Here is a 21,722-nt window from a genome sequence, read left to right as displayed (position 1 = left end):
CGATTATGCCTGGAAATTGATTTCCTAAATAGTAACTAGTTTTGTATGGCTTATTGTATGTGTATTATAACAAAATAATTTCTGAACATTTTTCAAGAATAATCTTAATCCATGAGACCTTCTGTAAAAATTTGATTACTAATTTTGATAAATCGTTAAATTTTTTAATCAGTTATCGACTTTCTTATAACCATGAGTAATAATCGATGACGTGGTTGTATAAAAATAAAAGTTTTAGTTAAAGACGATATCAAAGATTCGTAATTCAAAACCGGGAATCTGATTAATATCAGAAACACTCATTTGTGCGCATGCTCGCGTTATGTCACACGTCTAATCTTATCTTACATTTCGCGGTCAATAAGCAAGTGCATTTATCGATTTTATATTTAAGCCGCGAAATTAGTCGTCCAGCAACCAATCGACAAAATGGATTTCGAAGCAGCAAAATCGTTCGTTCAGGAGAAGCTCGGCGTGGAATACGTTAGTGAGAAAGTAACGTTGCTTCAAAAAATAGTTCGCGCTTTTTCTGAAAAACTGCCATTTCAAGTAAGATATTTATCATAATAATTTATAAAATACATTTTGTAGACTTTGATGTTATCAATGAAAATTGTATGTGCTTATATATGAATATCTATAATAATATAATGGCTTATGATATAATGAATAATAATCTCAAAATATACCGTTTACAATAAAGTATAATGCATTGTAGTTTTTGTGTCGCAAGAAAATTCATTAGTTATTACAAATTTAACATTCAATAACAAATAACTGATCATTACAAACGTAATTGTATAACATAATAACTGTAACAGATGTCGTTTTATATACCAGAATATGTGTGTTATAACGATTATAATTTATAACAATATTGTAACGAGTATATAAATCTTTTTTTTAACATATGAATGTTGAGCGCCTATCTCAATTAAAATATGTATCTACCATTGAAATTGTACTATTTCAGGTCTGATGATTAGTTTCATATATTATTTTAATCCTAGGAAATAGATTTGTATAGCTATTTTATTACTTTCTATAACAGTGCATATAATCGCGTAAAATCTTGATACGAAAGAATTAAATTAAATTAAACTATGCAATAAAATTCTAATCATACAGAAACTAATATACAACTATTAGATACTTTGATATTTGAAAACTAACACGTGTAGTTGTTGTCAATTTAACAGAAGCAAGTAAAATGCAAAAATAACAAAAAGGCAAATTTTATGTCAACGTATAAATTCTATCCTCACGTTTTGTCAATTTCAGAATATCTCCGTTAGTATCCTCGATGCCGGAGCTCGATTCCCTACTGAAGAAAATGTAATCTCTGTCGGAAAATCCCTTAGTGGTGGAGTTTGCATTCACAATAACTGGTTTATGAAGATTCTTTTACAAGCACTGGGCTATAATGTTTATTTTGTTGCCGGTTATAGTACAGAAAGCCAGAAAAAAACTTTGGGAAGTCATATAGGAATCGTCGTGAAAAATTTGACAAACGCAAACGATCTACATTTGATCGATGTTGGATCTCGTTACCCATTATTTAAACCAGTGCCACTCAATTCATTACCATATGAAGCAACAGACGTCACGTTGACTTACCGCTTTGTAGAAGAAAATGGACAGTGGCACAGAGAGCACAAGGTAAAATATTTACTTATTAATATTTTCAAACTTCATGATTTACTTTTTTACTCCCATTGAAGTCTGTGTAATTAAAATACTTGCTATGATCTTATTCTTGAAATAATCTCAGAGAAATTCATCTGTTGAACGTATGTAATTAAATTAAGATTAATAACGTAGGTATCTGCAATTAATACTGATTCAATTCTTGAAATGTGATCGAATGAAATTCTAAATGAATATGAGTCGTTAAACTACCATGCGAGTATTCTCTTAAAAGAAAAATGTGAATCGAGGGTAAATTGTATAATCTGTAATTTTATCGAAAAAATGCGATAATATATCAAATGATAAAACATTAAAGCAAAGCGGAAACCGATTTATTAAAAAATGTCAAACAAATGATATCATGATATTGAATAGATAGTGATACATTTAGCGAATGTGAAAGGAGAATTAATTTTACGAGTTTACTCTTTTAGTCGATTCAAATTAATACTTGATGTTCATTTAACATTTTCAGTTTTTACGTAATTACAATTCCTGCATTGAAATTATTTTTGAATCTATATTATCACATTGTTATATTCAGGATATACTGGACGTAATAAATTTATACGTTTTAATTTTCAGAACGGAACGTTCTCAAAATACACTCGTTACATCACTTACGATAAGTCATTACGATCATCTGTCAATGATTTTCGTATTGCCATGGAAGAAGTTCTGCAGGAGAATTGGCTTATTGGAACGGTATTAGCCGTTCGCTATCTTCAGCCAAACTCCAAGGACATTCCGGGTGTGCCGGATTTCCATCCTCAGTATGATTATATGGCGGAATATTCAAATAGAACAATTACTTTCGAGAACAGTACAGGATATAAATACACAGAAAGGGTTGGGAGCGACCAAATTGAGTTTACTGTTCGTCAATACTTTCCCAGTATTCCCAAAGAGGATGTTGCCAAGAGAGTTGCAGCAATTCAAGAAGAGTAAGATCAAATGATATTATTTAATATTCTACGTAAAAAACCCTTTATACCACTGTCTGGTACTTTTACCATTAAAACACTATAGCTCGTATTCAGAACTCGCTCTTAAAGTCACTAAGGGAGTCGCTCTTAGTTAAAAGTCACTAAGAAAAAATTTAAAAGCGCGCTATTAGCACTAAAAGTCGTTTCTGAATACGGGCGTATAGATTTAATGAATATTTTACAAGTCAATCGAAATACTAAATACTACACTCTTTAGATATAACAATCAATTTGTTTCCATTCCAGGCCAGACCGTCCATGGTATCAATGCAGGATGCTCTAATCACATTGCTGAAAACAACGAAAATATAATAATGAACAAACACGTAAATGACATTAAAATTATAATGATTAGGTATTCTTTACTCTTCGTAATGAAATTTAATAAGTAATTATATTACGTTTATTAATTTGTGCATTCCTCGTTCAATGATCTTTTATTATATTTTCTTTATGCGCTCGTAATTCAGGCTCTCACGCAATACTAAATGTATCACAAATCACGATTTCTCTTCGCCGGCAGAACAATGTGTTCAAAAGAATTAGACATTCGCAAACAAACTTTGTATTATATACTCTGCAATGTTGTACACATATTATCTTCCGGAATACGATGTTTATTATATTTGTTGAATCATAAAACATAATCACAATAAGTTCACAGCATTAATGTCAACATAAGGAAATAGTTGGAGTGCGTGTTTTATTCATAGTTTTCCATGCAGGAAGTGAAAGTTGTCTACTTTTTAATTTAATAAAAAACAAATGGAAAGACGACAATGTGACAATTCATACATCCTAGTTGCACATACTAAATAATTAATTAGTATCATTAAAGTATATCTCAAAAAAATTATGATAAGTTTGAAAGAAACCAATTAATTCGATTCTTGATATATCTTTAAGGTATAGGTTACTTTTTCTTACAATTCGTAAAACCCCATATAATACAATATTTTTATAAACATTTTAGAGGTATACCATCAATAAAACAAAATAATTATTTGAAGCATAGCTCCCAAGCTATTTCTATTATTTGGATTGATAACAGCTTATAGTTTCCTGAGAAAAATAATAAATGCTTAAATCAAAGTGTTGAAACATTAAAAATATGTAAAGAATTAACAGCGAATAGTATATAATAATTGGTCCAAACGTTGAATTATTTTTTTGACAATTCACAAACAATGCTATATTTAATAAACCACACGTTGGTTTCCATAGCATTACGATAATATATGCTAAAATTGAAAAATAATATTTAATTTAGTGCATATTATGTAAGAACCATTCTACGCAAAGTCACGTGTGGCTTGTAAGAGACTTCAATGTTTTCGAACTGTCGAAAAAAAGGTCGAACTCATGGACCGACTATATTATCAATGATCATTAAGAAAATGACTGTTTTACGGTAAATATTACATTTCATACGTTATTGATTACTGGTTTGAAAATGTACTTACTGTAGATTATTACGAAAGATAATAGGAAAAAAAGTAGCATGTAATGAAGTAAACGTGACGTTATCTTGGAATGATTTTCTACAGTTTCGCAATTAAAAAAATTGATTGAATGAAGACTTTTGTATTTTCGTGAATCATAGGAAGTCTATATTCTGAATTTTTGCATAGATCTAAATTCTTCTAAGAATTATTATGCAATTATGAATTATTTCAACGTTATGACGGTTTTGTACATCTATTCAATTTGAGGGCTTTTTTATATAAATTGAAAACATTTTGGATTTGAATCATCCAATATCTCAAAGTTCTACTTGATTCATTAATATAATTTATATATAATAAAATATAAAATTTTATATTTATGTCTTGAATTATAATATTTATATTAGGAATTTTTGCTAAGTACTTGTAATCATTGAATTTCGGTTAAATATATAATTTGCAGTAATCATCAATTAAGTAGTATATCAAGATAATTTATCGTATATTTTCTGAGATATAAACAACTCTGATAATATCAACTCCATTATACATATAGGCATGCTCAATCTATAAGAATGAATAATTTTAAGATTCAGTATCTTGATCACCATACGGTAGAATTTATTGATTTTCAACTTGAATGCTGAGATTATCTTATATTTTCACTCATTTATTTTTAAACCAAAAATCATGGAGCTTTGTTTACTGCATGTTTAACTTGTGATTCCCTATTACAATTATGATTTTCATCACTGGACAACCTTCAATTTCCCAAAAAACAATAATATTTACCAGATATAACGTACATCTATGAAACTTTATTTTAAGATAAAAACACGACTCTGACAAATCCAATAAAATCTATAACTAGATCCTGTATTAAATAAAATCACAAACATCCAAACTGATTTAACTGGGATTAACCAATGACATTCGGGTATTCATCTTAAGTATTGCACAGGATTGATTAATCTTACTTAAATCCTGCACGATAGAACCGTAATCATGAAAATCGATAAATAAAAATTCCAAATACCTAAAACAAAGGAATTTCATTGCAACTGATGAACAACATTTTAAATATTTCTACTACGAAAACTATTCCAGCGATAAAAAAAAGGCTAGACATCTTTCAACAGACCCCGTAAGGCATTAAAAATTTATCTGCACACCTAGCACGATAGAAATCTATTCATCCCAACGGTACCGTATTCTTATCGGTACTCATGAAATCTTATCCAATCCCACAGTTGACTCTGACAAACTACAGTCTAGTATAGCTAGCGTACACACTCCTGTACCGTGCTGTAGAGTGTTGTCCTTAGTACTAAAGAGTGTTGCATCGTGGAAGCGGAAGAAGTCAAGAGTGGAGCAGAACAGAGCAGAGCAAAAAGAGGGAAAAGAGAAGAGTGGGAGGTCGCGGCATGGTTTGAGTTCAGCTGAGGATCATCAAGTTAGTTGCTCGTGAGTACCGAGTACCGGCGCTGCTTGAAGAGTAACAAGCAGGAAATGAAGAAAAGGTAAAGAAAGATATACGAAACATAGAAAGAAAGGAAAATATAATAGTGGTGCTTTCTTCATTCAACATCTTTCACATTGACTACTGCAATTTCCTTCACCGTTTCTACCTTCCATCTGCCTCAACGGGTTGACATGCCTGATTGGGAGACACGCACATTAACTGCTGGACATTTACTGTAATCACATAAGTTTCATCTTGCAGCTGTACGAATATGTAAGTAACCACATTTTCAATGAATTAATAATCTTATTTTTTAGAATCTATAACCGCTTTACGGACTTGAAGGGATCTTTTTTTTCGGCTAATCCTACTTAATATGTCTGTAATGATTTATTTTACTATATTTAAACATATTTTAATAGTAATAGTTTAATAGTCTTGACATGATTATAGAGTTGTGAATCTTTAATGGGTATGTGCGCTTGCGCGCTCTCTGTCAAGTTCATGTAAGGGCGACTAGTTATGTTGCATCTTTAATTTTTTTTAATAGTAATTTCATCTGGCCTTATTTAGGTATAATATGCAATTGACATAATGCATATTCTTGCTAACGAGGATAATAATACTATTAATTGAGTTCGGATTGCATGTTACGTTCACTTTCTTGAATGAGAAAAGGTTATTGATAATAAAAAAAAATTTCCAAGAGCAGATTCCTTAATGAAATAATTTCCATATAACTTGTAAGTTTGAGTCTTCTGAAGTTTGAGATTTTGTATAATATTATATAAATATTTGTTTGAATTACTAGTGTATGACTAATTTTTTTAAATATCTAATACAACATTCGTACCAGTATTATTATTACTATTGAATATCATACAGTTTTGTTATAATGTAGCTGTAAGTAGTAGTAATGTATTTTTAAGTATTTTAATTCTTTCATGAATTATACACATGTCGTTCACAAAATTCAATTAGGATTTTTCATACTATTTGTCGATATTAGTCATCTCCGATTGCGAATTTTACACTTATATAACAATCCATCTCAGTCAATATATACTGATATAGATATAGCCTCGAAAATATTGATATACACATATGCTACAAACAGACAACTAAGGTCAACACTATTACTTACCTACGTATTCTTTAGACAACTGAGAGAATTGCACAAACAATAATGTAGCATATTCATTTGTTTTTACCATTGCGTATCCTGGTATTTATATTACTCAATCTGTCACATGTTCGTCATATCCCAGAAATGATGAAAACGCGGTAGCACGTCCTGACAAGAAAATGATGATTTACATGACTGACAATGATTCATGCATCAACCTTCACGATATACAATTTGACCTTCCTCACCAAGGTCTTAAAATCATTCACCTATACCAAACCTACTTTAACGTGATATCAAAGTATCAGGGGATATTAAATTAATAATATCTAAGTCGACTAAAATTCTTATATTAATATAAAACTCTTCTCTATGATTCTTGAAAAATTATTAAGTTACCAGTATACTATGAATGCTATTGAACTTTAGATAACTTACCATATGTTCCTTATGAAGAATATTTTGATGGAGGAATTGATTTTTAAAAAAAGTTTTCCTTTTATCTCCTTATTATTAATGGGAAAGTAAATGTGTCTCTAATGCACTAAATAAGTGATTACTTTTATTTTATTGGCAAATGGGTTAAGGTACCTTTCTTTCTTGCTCACCAGGACTTTGTCCTTGATGATCCATTCAACGGATGCGGTTATTTTCGGAGCATGATTAGAGAGTAAAAATGTTGACGTATGTGTTCACTCAGATTGATCTACTTTGTTTATTATCAGGAAGTCAAAAAAGCTTCTTAAGATTTGAAAAAGATCTTATTAGTTTAGTAACCGAAAGCTAGATATCATGATTCTTATATAGATAAAATTATGCAAATTTTTGTCGAGCATAGTGAGAGGAATATCATTTGATGATTTTTTAGATATACATATATTATTGCGAATTGGAACGTTATCAATGAGCAAATGACAATGATTTTTATTTTTTATGTACGGGCGAATACTAAAAGGTAAAGACGCCTAGTTTTGTTTTATTTCCTTAAAGAAACAGACCGTGAACAATTCAATGAAATATTGAACATTGCCAAGTGACCAAAAAACGAGTGACTTGTTCATTGTGTCATTCCAAACGTAGAATACATGTTTTTTAGTAATTCATACTCAATTTTATATATCTATAAAAAATCATAATAATTCAAGCATATCCGTTTCTTAACAAAGCAACGTTATAAAATTGAGTTATTAGTTAATTGGGATATAACTATATGAGTATTCAATAAATCGTAGCACTCGTGACATATAACCTGTACAAGCTCATTTGATATCAAGGAACGTTGTCACAATAATATATAATATATAAATTTATTAATAGTTAATTGAATCCATTATCATTTCCGACTCATACTTTCTTTAAACTATCATCAACTGTATTGAAGACATTTTTAACTGACTATTTATTTTTTACAATTCAAGAAACTTGACTGGAAGACGGATTTGTTTGTCTATAAACTTAACTATTCTTTAATATGTTTGTTTGGTTTATAACGTAAGCATTAACGTATGTGAAATAAACAAGCATTAACACATATGTCAATTACTCAACCAGACGGAACTGTAACGTTGATGTTGCCGTGTAGATCCAAGGTGAATCAATCCGATAAAAAGCAGGAAAGGTCATAACCGATAACCGATAGGTGCTAAAGATACATTAACGACACGCGAACTACGTGAATCACGAAAGATTCAACCACACCTAGAAACGTCAGTTAGTCAATCTTTCCATCCATATTTATTGTCCAGAGCACGTGGCTTATATACAATGGAAAATTTATCATGTGAAGGACATCGCGTTTTTCAAATCAGAAGCAACAATAATACTTGTCACGTTGTAACGGTGTTGTGAATAACACGCGTGCAAAAGTAGAGGACTATGGATACTACGCGACATTTTTTGTTGTCAATTTTTAATTAAGAATTCCATTACGCTACTAAAAAATCAAAATGGGAAATTGACTTTAAATTAGCAGATTTGTATTTAATTAAACTTAACAAATGGTTTGAGAATAATGAATTGGAATTAGGTCAATGGGATTTGATTTTATTCGATTTTTTGATCATAAACTCTAGTGCAAAGATGAAAAGGTGCTTTTATCTTTATTATAAGGTGTGATTGTAATCGAGGTAGTATGAAGAAATGTAAAGTGAAACTAAGTTTTCTTTCTGTAGAAATACATAGCAATGTTTTTCATTTGGTGGTAATATTATCTCTCATTATACTCTAAGGTATTCTGCGCTATTTTTCTATCTGTTGAAACTTCAGTTTAGGCTTGTCACATGTCGGAACGTCGTAATTAGCACGCTGTCTTGGTTTTATAATTAAAAGCAGCACGCAATTAGTCAGTATCCATAAGTGAGACGAAGTCATATGTAGTATGTCTTGGGGAAAAAAGATTCTTGCGAATACTATAAAATATGTAGAATTATTCCACTTAATTGAAAACGATTGGACATTTTTAATTTTTAATGTCGTAAGTTTTCTTAACAGCTATTATTTTTCCGTCGAAATTGAACATTATTATCGGATAGCGGCAATGTATCCTATGCAACATCCTGCATTGATACGTTGCACATGTTTTACAATTCATGCACTGCCGCCTTCTCGATTACCTTTCCTGTCTTATTATGATATTATGGTACGATACGTTAATATACACTAAACGTATATCAAGACCTGTTAAAATTTTTTTTTAATTCCGCCATTATGTCCATATTAGTAAAAGGAGCAAATAAAAGCACAAGGAAATTTCATACAAGATTTTTAAATATTGTCTATTATTTCATAACTTCATATAATTTTAAAAAAGTCGTTCTATTAATTTCAATTTTTTTACATTCTTACGTAACAAAATATGCTTAAATTCATTTGTTTATCGACAATGTAATATGTATTTATAAATGAAAAAAGGCAGACGGCCGTAAAGGTCTTGCAATAAGAAGACACTTATAATGAAACGTGCTCTAGATTCTTCATGATAATTTATAAATTCCCTGCATACTCTCAATCACGCTAATACAGCAATGAATCGTGATTTATCCGTTGCAACAATTTATTATTAAAACTGTAATAAGTACTAATCACGAATTTACAAGTGTCAGTTTCATTACTTATTGCTGGTATAGACAAAATCTGCATCTTGAACACTTTAAGAAATAAATCTTATCGATATTCGGTAATTCATAATGCAACGTTTTGCGCACAGTAAAAGTGTATCGAAAAGTGTAGAAAGCGAGAGTGAGAAATTTTGTGCGACAATTTAGAAATAAGGCAATCAGTTAAAATAAGCGTTCATTTCATTTCGTGATAAGTAATTGATTATAACTGAAAATGAGATGTTTTAACATATTATTTCTTATGATTAATCTGACAATCATCAAGTCAATTGATTAAACTTTCACCTCGAACAAAACCCTACTTAATCTTGTCGTGAGAAATAGTTTATTGATGGAGCTTTAGTCCATTCCATAAATTATGAAACTTCTTTATAATTCAAATAGTATCAACTTGGGATCATAATATAACTTTAAAAAAATTTAACTCTCTTATACCTTTCAAAGAAATAGCTTGCTGTCGACAATAAAACTTTTCTTTTACTGTAGGAATTTTTTCACCTGGAGATTTTTCTTTAGGAGTCATTTCAATATTCTGTAGCAATTTACAATGACATTTCAATTTAGCTATTTCATCCAGAAGTATTTATTTTCAAAAATTTCTTTACATAACGAATTAATTACAATTACACAACGTCGATTTTTAAGACGTACCTATGGCAACTGCTGTTATTATTAGGCTTTGAACATTAATTGAATAATGTCTATTTTTTGTAATGTAACCAACATCCTAAACTGTAAACCGTGTGTATTCACTTGTTTATTACAGTTACTGACCTCTCTTGAGGAACAGCAACTAATTATATTTAAAAAAAGAACAAAGAAGACAAACGTTAAAAGAAAGGGGTTAAAAAGACGTTTACATTCTGTGAAGCGTGAGACTGTGAAGATGAGAATTTACAATGATTGAGAAAAAGTGTTAGTCAATTATCTGGAAAGGCCGGCCAAGCCGTAATGACCGTCAATTCTTAATGGAGCGCGTGTCATTAATGACTGCAACGGCGATTAGAAATATGATTATCCGGAAAAGGGATGGAAAGGGAGAGGAAAACAGAAAAGAAATCGTAGCCAATAATCTGTGGCGTAGCCGTTCGGCTCTGAATAATTTTGACGATGCTTATAACGTGGACTTTCTTTTTTCTAGTTTTTTTCTTTGAACTTTTTCATTTTCTCCTATTTCTTTATCTTTTTGGGCATCCAAATTTAAATTTTTTATAAAAGTCGAAATTTTCTATTTACATTATTCTTCTTTTTACTTATTCGATAGTATTTATTCGTCACTAACTGAAATGGGGTTTCAATATGTCAAACTGATAAGGTGCTATGCTCAATTTGGTTATCCTTGAAACGAAAGTGAAATTTGACTTGTCATATTTCAATAACGCATTTACCTTAAGATCAATAGTATCTTCAAAAAAATGCGTGAACAATATATAATGTCAAATCTGACAGCTGAAAGTCATTGGATTCTTTTCAGCTCTCTAAATTTTTTCGCGAGGTTTCTAACAACTATAAGAGTCATAAGAATTTCAAAGATGCTTAAATCACTATGTGAAGCTGCTTGTATATAAATCATGTCTAACCTCCATACGAGTCATAAGTCATGACAGTTAATTTAATTAAATCGTTCATTTTTTTATGAAATATAAATAATATATTTAATTCATGAATATCCCCCATAACTATAGAACTACGGTATAATGTGATATTGAAATTCTAAGTAGTTGTAATCGTAACATATATTTCTATAACGCCAGTAAAATCTTTAATACAGCAAATTGTATTATATTTGAAATGGCTAAACAAAATTTCTCAATAAAATGCCATCTAATCTACCATCATGTACGCTTAATTGATCAAATATATTTTCTTGACTAAGTCCGTCGATTCGTATAACATTCTCTCAATATCAACTTTCAAAATGACAATAACATTCTTGCCCGGAAGAGCACGTTACATGACGCAATAAATTACGCAACCCACTTCCGATATTACGACTTGATAAGATAATTGCTTCCCCGTTTTCTCTCTTTGATTCTATTTTTATCATTAAAAACCTTTTGTAAACTTCATTTGGGCGATAAGTATCTTCATATCTGTGATCGGATTTTTCACTCACTTTCCATTTTTTTCAAATTTCAGTCCCCTCCCACCTTCACCCTCTGTTCTTTTACTTCGTTTGGACCTGAGGACCTTTAATTCTTGAAGTTCAAACATTTTTGTTGATTTCTTCAATAATTAAACAATTATGAAGACATTTTTTTCAACATTAAATTTCTTCTACCAATAGTGAGTTGTACTGAAAAGTAGAAAATAAAATGTTGATCTTTCATAATAGAACATTGTTATTTTAAATGAATGGTTTTGGGGATATAAATAGGTAGCTCGATTGATTTGGAACACCTCAATAAATTTGTTTTAAAAATGAGTATCTGAGTGCCAAAAGTTCCCGAAGCTACAGTCGGCTCACGAGAACCATATGTTTTTGACAGTTCGTAGGCAATGCAATCCTTAGGAACTAACACGTGTTTTTTCATAAAATAAAGTAAACATATTCTGAAACACAAAAATAATATATTATATATTTCATGAATACTATGCATATGGATACTTTGTAACAAATATTTTATGCTATAACACGTGTGCCTTGATTTAGAGATCTTATTGCTTTCGATATGTTAAAAAGGCACATCGAACTCGTAGACCATATAAATGCTTAAAACCCTTTGCATAAAATAAAATTTGTATAAATTGTAAAAGAATAACATTTTATTTTCTACTTTTTAGTACGATTCACTATTGGTAGAAAGGTTTTAGTATTGAAAAACTAGGAATTCACCTTTTTTCTATGCAATAACCGAAAAAGGCGCGATTATAATAGAAGCTCCTTTGTATGCTAATATTATGGCGCAGCTGCGTATGATTCTTCATGCAACGTACACGTGAATCCCTTCCCACGTGAGAACGTATAATAAGCGAGCGGTTTGGATCTCCCGCAATTTCATTCTCCAAGAAACGCTCGTATCGTCGACAGATCTGCCCTTTTTATATTCCTTGTTAGCCGTGGGAGCGGATAAACGCTTACGCGAAAGATGACGGCATCCTGGCATCGTTTCACTGATTTCATTTAGAGAGCAATCGTAGTTAACATTAACAGCCATAATTTTTATGACGCGAGAACAATAATTAGTGATAGGACCACAATTCAATAAATTTTTTTCGCTAACATTACGTAACCCTTATACAGGGTAATTCAGAGGGGTTGTACAGCCTGAATGTAATTCTACCATAGTAATTTATAAAAACGTAGCTTCAGTTGGTGCAACGTTTCTAAATAACTCTCTATACATATACGAAGCTATTAGCAACCCAAACTACCAATGGCGACGTTCGTGTTGTACGCTATGAGATTTTACTTTTTGACAGATAGCATAGAAACATGAAACGTAAAACCTCACCAAAATAGTTTTAAAATAGTCAACCTGCAATCTACCTCTTCTCTTACGCGGAATCAATTAATCCTAGGTAATTTTGTACCGTTTTTAACAGGAAACCGATGAAATGTGAAGTGTCAATCTGCAGACCTAACGAGATCGGCACCCGTAGACGTAACAGCTCACTCTGGCCCTCGATTTTCGTTTCGAAGAGAATTTTGAGAACGGGGAAAAATCACTCATATTCGCACTTTTAAAAGACCAATTAATTAAATAGTTTTTTAATTCCCACACTCTCAGGTAGAAATTGTCGACTGGTCCTGGCTGAGCACTTACTAGTTTGCTGAATTTTAACATAGGCACTAGGGAGATAACTATGTAGGCCCCAGACCCTGTATTTTACTGAACTAATTTAATGGACTTTGTAGCTAGACCTTGTAAACCCACCCACTTTAAATGTTGTATTTACAAGCTGCTATCACATTTACGGATAACAAATGCTGGTGCTTTGCAAATTCGTAGCAATTCGTAAAAAAAAAACTGGCCAAACGTCGGATATTTAGTGCGAATAGCCAATAATCAATTGAACTTGTTACCTAAAACTGGCTTTCCCGTAAAAATGAACCATTATTAAAATAAAACCTGCGTGGACTTATATAGAACCTGCCTTTGAACTGTTCATGTCTTTACAAGGTCATTAATGTTTCTGACGACTACTTCGTTTTCCTTTTTCATTGTAGCATAATTTGCAATAATTGTACATAAAATCGAAATACGAGACGATTCGTCATGTAATCTAGATTTGATATGTGATAACATTAAAAAATGTATAAATGCCATCTTGTCTCACTTAATAAGCAGAATGCTGTCGATCTAGTATTCCCGACACGAAGGTTAACAATCCTGCGACTGAAGTAGACATTAATGAATTCAACAACACAACGGTTCATTTCTCTTCGTGGTCTCGTGAAAATAGCTATAGTAGATGGCTGGTAGACAGATGGACAGGTAGTCAAATCAGGGAGGGGATGGTCGATAAAAGGAATGAATGTCTATGAGAAAGCGTGGGGAATTCGCCAGGCTACTAATTCATAAAATTTTTGGAATTTTGGCTCATCGACAGATAATCCATATCAAACTGCTTTTACTCATTCCTTGTTGGTTAATCATGTTCGCTCGTTCATAAAATAGTTGTATGATTTTTGTACTTGAAAACCGGTTTTCGTTACCGCTCGACGAATACAGTTGAGAGTATACGCAGTGCCTGGTTCCGGTTTTACCAGTTGACTGTCCAGGAGCAAAAACCCGAGCAAGCGAAAACATGTCGTGCGCACACGTTGAATTTGTGATGTTGAGGTTTACTGTAAGTTGCCACGTGACCAGGTTTCAATGGAATTCCGAACTCAAGTTCGACTTGTTCTAATCAATTTCGACTACCGTCCACTGTATAAAGTGTTTAAAATGATTTAATAGTGAAGCTTCCAAGTTCCATTTTGTGCAAATTATATACAATTTCACTGGCACGTAATGCATGTTATTAGTTAATATTCGCGCTGGTAGCGAAGAAGACATATAAATAAATTAAATTAATTGAATATACTTTATAAATGTTTCTGTATAACCTGAGTAGACGACCATGAGACACGCGGTAAATGGAATTCATGATGTTATAAAATTTTATAATAAAATAATATTTTTTATATTGAATATTGGAGAACATGAGTAATACCATAGTATAGGAGGAATATAATCAAATGGATATTTAAAAATCAATTATTAAAAATATTCACACAGCATTCGGTTTTATGAGAATTTATAAGAAGCAATAATATCACTCAAATATAGTATTTTTAACAATAAATAATGGATATTTGAAACAATTTATTAAATCGAGTTATAAATAATATTACTAAAATCATATCGTGTGGGTTGCAAATAAACTTAACATATTTAATGCATCATTCTTTATTACATTAACAAACACAGGTTTCTATAGATAGATTTCCCAATCAGGTTTGCGTGGATGTTTCGCATACATTTTAGTCACGGATTGTTAAATGGCCTTTTGTACATGCATTCATCAGCACGCCCACCTGATAATGATAGATCGACTGTTTGACGCCCTTTTTTTATCGCATCCAATTAGTTGTACCAGAAAATAAATATCCGAGTTTCTAATACGTGAACTAGGCGATAGAATTATCCATTAGGTTTGGCGTCTACTTTGAATGAACCTATTACTTTCCATCCCCATTTATTTGAAACTCGTACCGTTAAAAATACAACATCAAACTTAGTAGGATCAGTATAAATTAGGAGTCGACATTATCATTATACGAATATTGAGTTATTTAGATCTGTCGCGAATAATGTCTCTCTGCATTCATTCGCCAAGGTTAACCTTAGAATAAAAATGACTCAGAAGAATAAAAAAGTAATGAAATTACTGTTACACTAATATTAAATTGGCACATCAGTGAAGAAACATTCGTGAAATTTATTAGGAAGCATTTTAATTTTTTTTAATCTTTGGCTTCCTCATAGATAAATTTTCATCTATTACCCACGATTCAGAGGAAGCAAATTGCAAAATTAAAATTCTTGGCATCCTCATATAGGGACTTGGTACACTACTTACGATTCGGAGGAAGCAAATTGCAAGTTTCAACTTGCAGCTTGATTAACGTGAGTCCCCATGCCTCTCACAACTTGGGGTGCTTCATACTGTAGATCTTGCATGATCTTGCATGATCTCTTCGGGCTTGAATTGGCTGAAATTCAAAAACTTGAATATACGTATAATCAGATCCGTTTTACCTATCTCCGCCAAATTTGAGATATATCACGGCTAAGTGATATTCTATACTTTTCGAAAATTGGAGCTCAATCGATTAAAGTTGACGGGAGTTATATTGATAAATTTAATTTTTCGAAAAATTCAAAATATCATAAAATCAAAACTTCTCGATCGATTTGGTCCAAATGCAATACCAACCAACCTTGGATACATATCTCTTTGTCAAGAACTATTTAGACGATTATCACAAAATTTGCGATCGCTAGAGTGCGAACGTTCTTTTTTTTGGAAATTTGAAAATGACATCAATTTTGAGTCACAGCTTGAATCATGACGAAAATTATAGTCAATGAAGAAATTATAGAGCTGCATATGCCTGCAAAGTTGAGGGTCTGTAGCTCAAATCGTTCTCGAGTTATACACGTTTGAATTTTGGGAGGCCATTACATATACACACACATACATCCGGACATTTTCAAACGTGGTTTCTCGACGTTTTGGCACATTCTGAACATGGTGACATGAAAATCTCGGCAGGACAATTTTCCACCGTCACATAGCTTCCTCTATGAGGAAGCAAAATGACTCAGAAGAATAAAAAAGTAATGAAATTACTGTTACACTAATATTAAATTGGCACATCAGTGAAGAAATATTCGTGAAATTTGTTAATAAGCCATTAAAACTTCAGTATTATATTATGCGTAAACAAAAGTATATATTTTTCCATTTGAACATTATTAATACTAAATAGCTATAGTTATTCATTACGTTTATCAGTTATAAGTTATTCTGCTTATAGGGATAATTACCTTACCCCTTCGTTATCATGTTGGTGCTAATTCGCACCATTTCCTTGTATATTTTCTGGGTGGAGAAAATAAAAGTGATAACGAAGGGTTATTCACTTGAACAATACTATTATCATTGAAAGTAGTGCTAAAGATATACTGCTAAAATCCAATACTTTTCTTAAATAAGGTAAAACTACACTTTTGCGCGATAGAGTAATTATACTATTTTAAAGGCACTTTATATTCTATATTTTACAAAAAACATATGGATTTCTGATCGTTGTAATACTTATATTTAGAGAGTGACGAATATATCGTACCTAATTGGCAATTTTTACTGTTTCTTCTTATTATTAGCAATTAAAATCATTTTATTAGTACAAAACGAAGAGTTTGGGGAATGGAGAGTCGTGTTTTTTAGGAACTAGTTACATTTCAAAATGATATGGAACCATATTCTAAATTCGACATCCTTTAAAATCAAAAGCTTCGTCAATATAAATATTAGCTACCTAATTAAAATGAACCAATTCAATATATGCAAATCGTCGATTTAGCTTGACCCACGAGTTAATTCAATCTCAATTTAAAATTAGGGCTTTCACTGACCGCAAAATATAACGTTAAGATTATAATCTTTTTATTGCATTTCGTATATCGATCCATTAAAAATTATCATACCAAATTTGACTATCATAAATGTAGATCTTGGTATGTATGATTCTCATCTTAACATTCAACACATACTGAATGAAATAAAAAGGATTATCTTGAATTTCATGTATACATGTACATTCACTGCAAAATTATATGACAACGCTTAACCCTTTCACTGCTAATTTAATACTTTTAGTTTTTTAAATATTTTGAAATTAGGTGACTGATGCACTACATTAAGCCAAATCCCACTTGCAAAATATTTGCAGTCCTTGGGACATATGTGTCCCAGTAGTAGCGAAAGGATTAAAAACAGGGTAAATATTGCTTACTTTAATACTTAAAAATTCTCTGAACATTAAAAAAAAAAGTTTTTCATGCCATTTAAATCTTTGTAAGTAATGACAGCACATAACGGTACGACCAAGAAGTGTCAACAACGTTTCTTACTAACCTAACCTGATGTACCATAACATAATGCGACCTAAAATCAGATCTTAACAATATCTGTCTAACTTCATTCTTAATTTTCATGAACCGCTATTCAAAAAAAAACCTGTGACTTTCGTAACAATGGAATATTTGAAACTTGATGAAGTTACGTGAAACATGCTGTTCCAAAAGACTTTATATATTCCAAATTAACGTTGTTCTTCTGATATATCACCGGGTCAATGGTGCCAATGACATCAAAAGAATTTCGTGACATTGATTCAAATTCCGACAACGTTTTTGGAAGCCCACCTTTCACATATGGTGATCCCTTTTTTCACTAGCTAAATAATTTTTAATCGTGACTTGAGAACTCGGTCAAAGATCGGTCATCGTCACTGGTGACAGTAACCCACTCTGTATGTATTACTCAAGCATGAATCTTACCTCCTTTCGCCACGCCATCGGTTCTTCACCAATTTACAGTTTTTTTTTCTTTTTTTCTTTACAATGTATCCAAGCATTCCACTAAATTTGTGGAAAGCGTGAGGCAAGTAGAATCTATGGTAATTCTCAACTTTCAATCATTTTGCTGTAAAATAAATTCATCAATCACAAGATGTGCCTGGGATCAATAAAAAGTGTACCGCTTATTATTGTTTCGTACGCGAAAGTCTTGAAATTATACATAAGTGTCAAGTACTTAAGTCGTCATCATCATCATGAAATCATTACTAGGGTCGGGATTTCTAGTATTTACAGACTTTTCACAAGCAGTATTGTGCTCTAATGTTAAACTATATCTTCAAACTTTAACTTTTTTCGCTGTTTCACCTTTTCGCTTCATCTTTGTTTTCATTATCAGTAGTGTAATTAAAGTATCGTGATTGAATTATAAAATTCGATGCTAATTCCAGGTCGTAAGGAATATTTTGGATTTTCTGAATAATAATAAACAGATTATGAGTTCGAATCAGGTATCAGTGATAACTAAATTTTTCTTAATTCAAATATACATATATGTTCCACGATGGATATTGAAACACATGTTCATATTAAGAGCTATAAGAAGTTGACCTGCCAAGGTACATTTTTGTCGTGGGTAAAATGTTACTAGAATCAACCAAAAATTATGCTAATAGGATTTCCTCCCGACTCTGTAATGAACAAAGTTCCCACGAAGTATATGTATATTGTATAGAGTAATGATATCGTATTCTAGCATACCGAGAACATAATACATGCGTTAGAGCATCCGTTACGAATCTAGGCTTTTCGTATTACTGTAATATAAAGAATTTAATTTTATGTCGTTAGAAGATTTTTTTTAAATATTTTCAGTGACACCAATGGCTAATTTAAAAAAAATTATTTTCGCATAAAAAATCCTGGATATCGAAGTAAATTTTTAAAATATGCTTATCAGTTATTGTTACTTTGTTTAACTTTTATTAGCCTGGTTGGCATTACTAACATCATATACTGCGATGAATCTCTCGGATTTCATTAAAATTTAAATAATTTTTTACTTAACTTATTTTCCGTGCTAATATAAACGAACTTATAGACGATGAAACTACATACTATTTACATACGTGTATGCAAAATTAGATACAGTACTGCAAAATCGGAATGAGTCTTTGAGACTCATCCCAAGGTAATTAAGGTTAAGAAATCGTTTTCTTCACTTTTTACATTGTTAAATTTAAACTAACAAAGAAATTCTAAACACATAGAACATTTAGAAATACCTCGATATCAGAAATCGTAAGCTAAAGTTGTACCGTGAATAATAAAAACGTTAATATCGTGTCTGAGATTGGCAAAGTGAATGAAAGTAATTGCGTGAATTATAATATATTGCATACCTACGTTCTTATATCACTGTTTATCTTTCTTCATTTTGCCTTATTACGAGAATAGTAGATGCATCTGTGCTACTAAGCAGTAATAACGAGAAGAAAATATTACAAATGTACGACGAAAATGGGAGTTTCATCTACTTCCAGTTAACGAAAACACACGCGAAATCATCTTAAAGATCGAATCATTGAAATTCAATGCGAAACAATTCGAAGGCATTGATAATTATTTTTCTAGGATAGTGAAACAGACCATTGAAAATTCAAAAAGTTCCATTGAAAATCATTCTCTTTGTTCAGCCAAATCATAATAGCCCTTGTAACTGTGTCGCGGGAATAAACAGAAATCTGTATAAAAATTGTCATTGTCCGCGTACTACGCATTCTGTTTATATCTATTGATGCCACGCATTGCACCGTTACGCCGTCACGGTAAGAAGACCAAACCACCGGAACCGTACGCATCACATCGGGAGAACGCCCTCTTCTTTATGCTCTTCTTATACTCGTGTTCGCATAAACTGTAAGTGCTAACATAACGCGACATTGTTAAGCTGTCGGCAAATACGGATTCGTGAAAAAATTGATTAGTCTCTTCGTGATAATTTATCTCGAGACACCGAATTTTCTATCGAGATTTTCATCAAGATTATTTTACGTTGTACGTCGCGCCAATATTTGTTCCCAGAACAATTTCTAATTATCCCGTGAATTATTCGAATGACCCATTATATTTATCTGCCTTCCATTCAGCATATCTTTGCCGGAAGAAACGTCGTTCATTATTCCAAGTTTCGTTCTATCTTTTGTCATAGTAGCTCTCGCTAGATGAGAACAATAGTCCGGACGACTGAACCGCAACCAAAAGTTTCTCCTATCGATCTCCCGAGCGCATGAAAAAAGTTGCACGATAGCACATCCATTGGATCGAGAAAGTCTATCGACAAGTTCGTTCTTTCGATTTTCTTACGACGAACAACTCCTGACGCCAAAGGGTTTCGCAACTATTTAAGTGCGTCTTGTCAATCAGCAAGTATTTTTCCGAAATAGGAAAATTTATGCCAAGTGAAAACACGTGCCGTTCTAATCATTTGTAAGGAAACTTGATGTCACGATTACACAGTGACGTAAATAATTTTATCTAATTTTAAAGAAATTCTGTCAACTTGGGAAAATTTAGTGCTAACTGTATTACATTTTTTGACATCGATGTAAACAGTGACTTTTTCTTCACTTACACTGGATATACTGTTTATTATTTTTATATGTTACTTCTTTTCTGGCATAGACTTAATGACTGTGTTAGGATCTGTTATCATAATGATTACTATAAACATTTACTTCAGCTTGACAGTAATTTCGAAACAGCCGGAGCAAACGACAGAAAATGGAAAGTCGCCACGGTGGCAATTTACTTTCAAACAATTATTTTATCAGTGGCTATGTGTCCGAGTCATACGAAAGATTTACATGTGTTCACGCGTCACTCTGTTACGCTTTTCTACGTATGCCTGCTGCCACATAAAGTGAATTTCAATTCTCGTTGATGATCTTCTTTTTACTTTAAAAAATTTACTAAAAATGCTTTAGCATCATAATTCGTAAATTGGCACTTTGCAATTCCTTTGGATACTGACAGTTCTTATTTCGTGAAAATAAAATTCACTGCTGTATCAATAGAAAATTAGTTAGTTAATAGCAAGTTAATAATTTTTTATTTTTATAGTTAATCCGAGAGTAGAGTTGTCTGAGACACCCCAACTCAATGCTTTTCGAATGGAGAGCAAAATATCGCGACCGTTCCCGGGTTATTATTAAAGGATATAAGTCGGATGGTTGGCACTATCTATAGGTCATTGATGTATGATGTCCCTTGTAGGACGTAATGTCATTTTCGCCAGTGGCATCGTTTTAAACGAGAAGCC

General features: G+C 31.8%; 2 protein-coding genes across 3 annotated transcripts in view; both read left to right on the top strand.

Annotated features, from left to right (window-relative positions):
* The first annotated feature begins 392 nt into the window (after positions 1-392).
* Positions 393-3,689, top strand: LOC107267918. The gene is made up of 4 exons (XM_015740120.2): positions 393-549; positions 1,282-1,659; positions 2,275-2,633; positions 2,922-3,689. The coding sequence occupies exons 1-4, from the start codon at positions 430-432 to the stop codon at positions 2,956-2,958; spliced, it is 894 nt and encodes a 297-aa protein (XP_015595606.1). The 5' UTR covers positions 393-429; the 3' UTR covers positions 2,959-3,689.
* A 1,881-nt stretch (positions 3,690-5,570) lies between these two features.
* Positions 5,571-21,722, top strand: part of LOC107268033 (myosin-IIIb) — a 31,007-nt gene continuing 14,855 nt past the window's right edge. The window contains exon 1 of one of the 2 annotated variants that reach the window (XM_015740372.2): positions 5,571-5,855. The gene's annotated coding sequence lies outside the window, so the exon portion shown is untranslated. The remainder of the gene's footprint in view (positions 5,856-21,722) is intronic. The other variant, XM_015740373.2, reaches the window with a different exon arrangement.

This window comes from Cephus cinctus, unplaced genomic scaffold, assembly GCF_000341935.2.
Source record: "Cephus cinctus unplaced genomic scaffold, Ccin1 Ccin1_scaffold0462, whole genome shotgun sequence".
Lineage (NCBI taxonomy): Eukaryota > Metazoa > Arthropoda > Insecta > Hymenoptera > Cephidae > Cephus > Cephus cinctus.
This window is presented reverse-complemented; position numbering and strand designations above follow the sequence as displayed.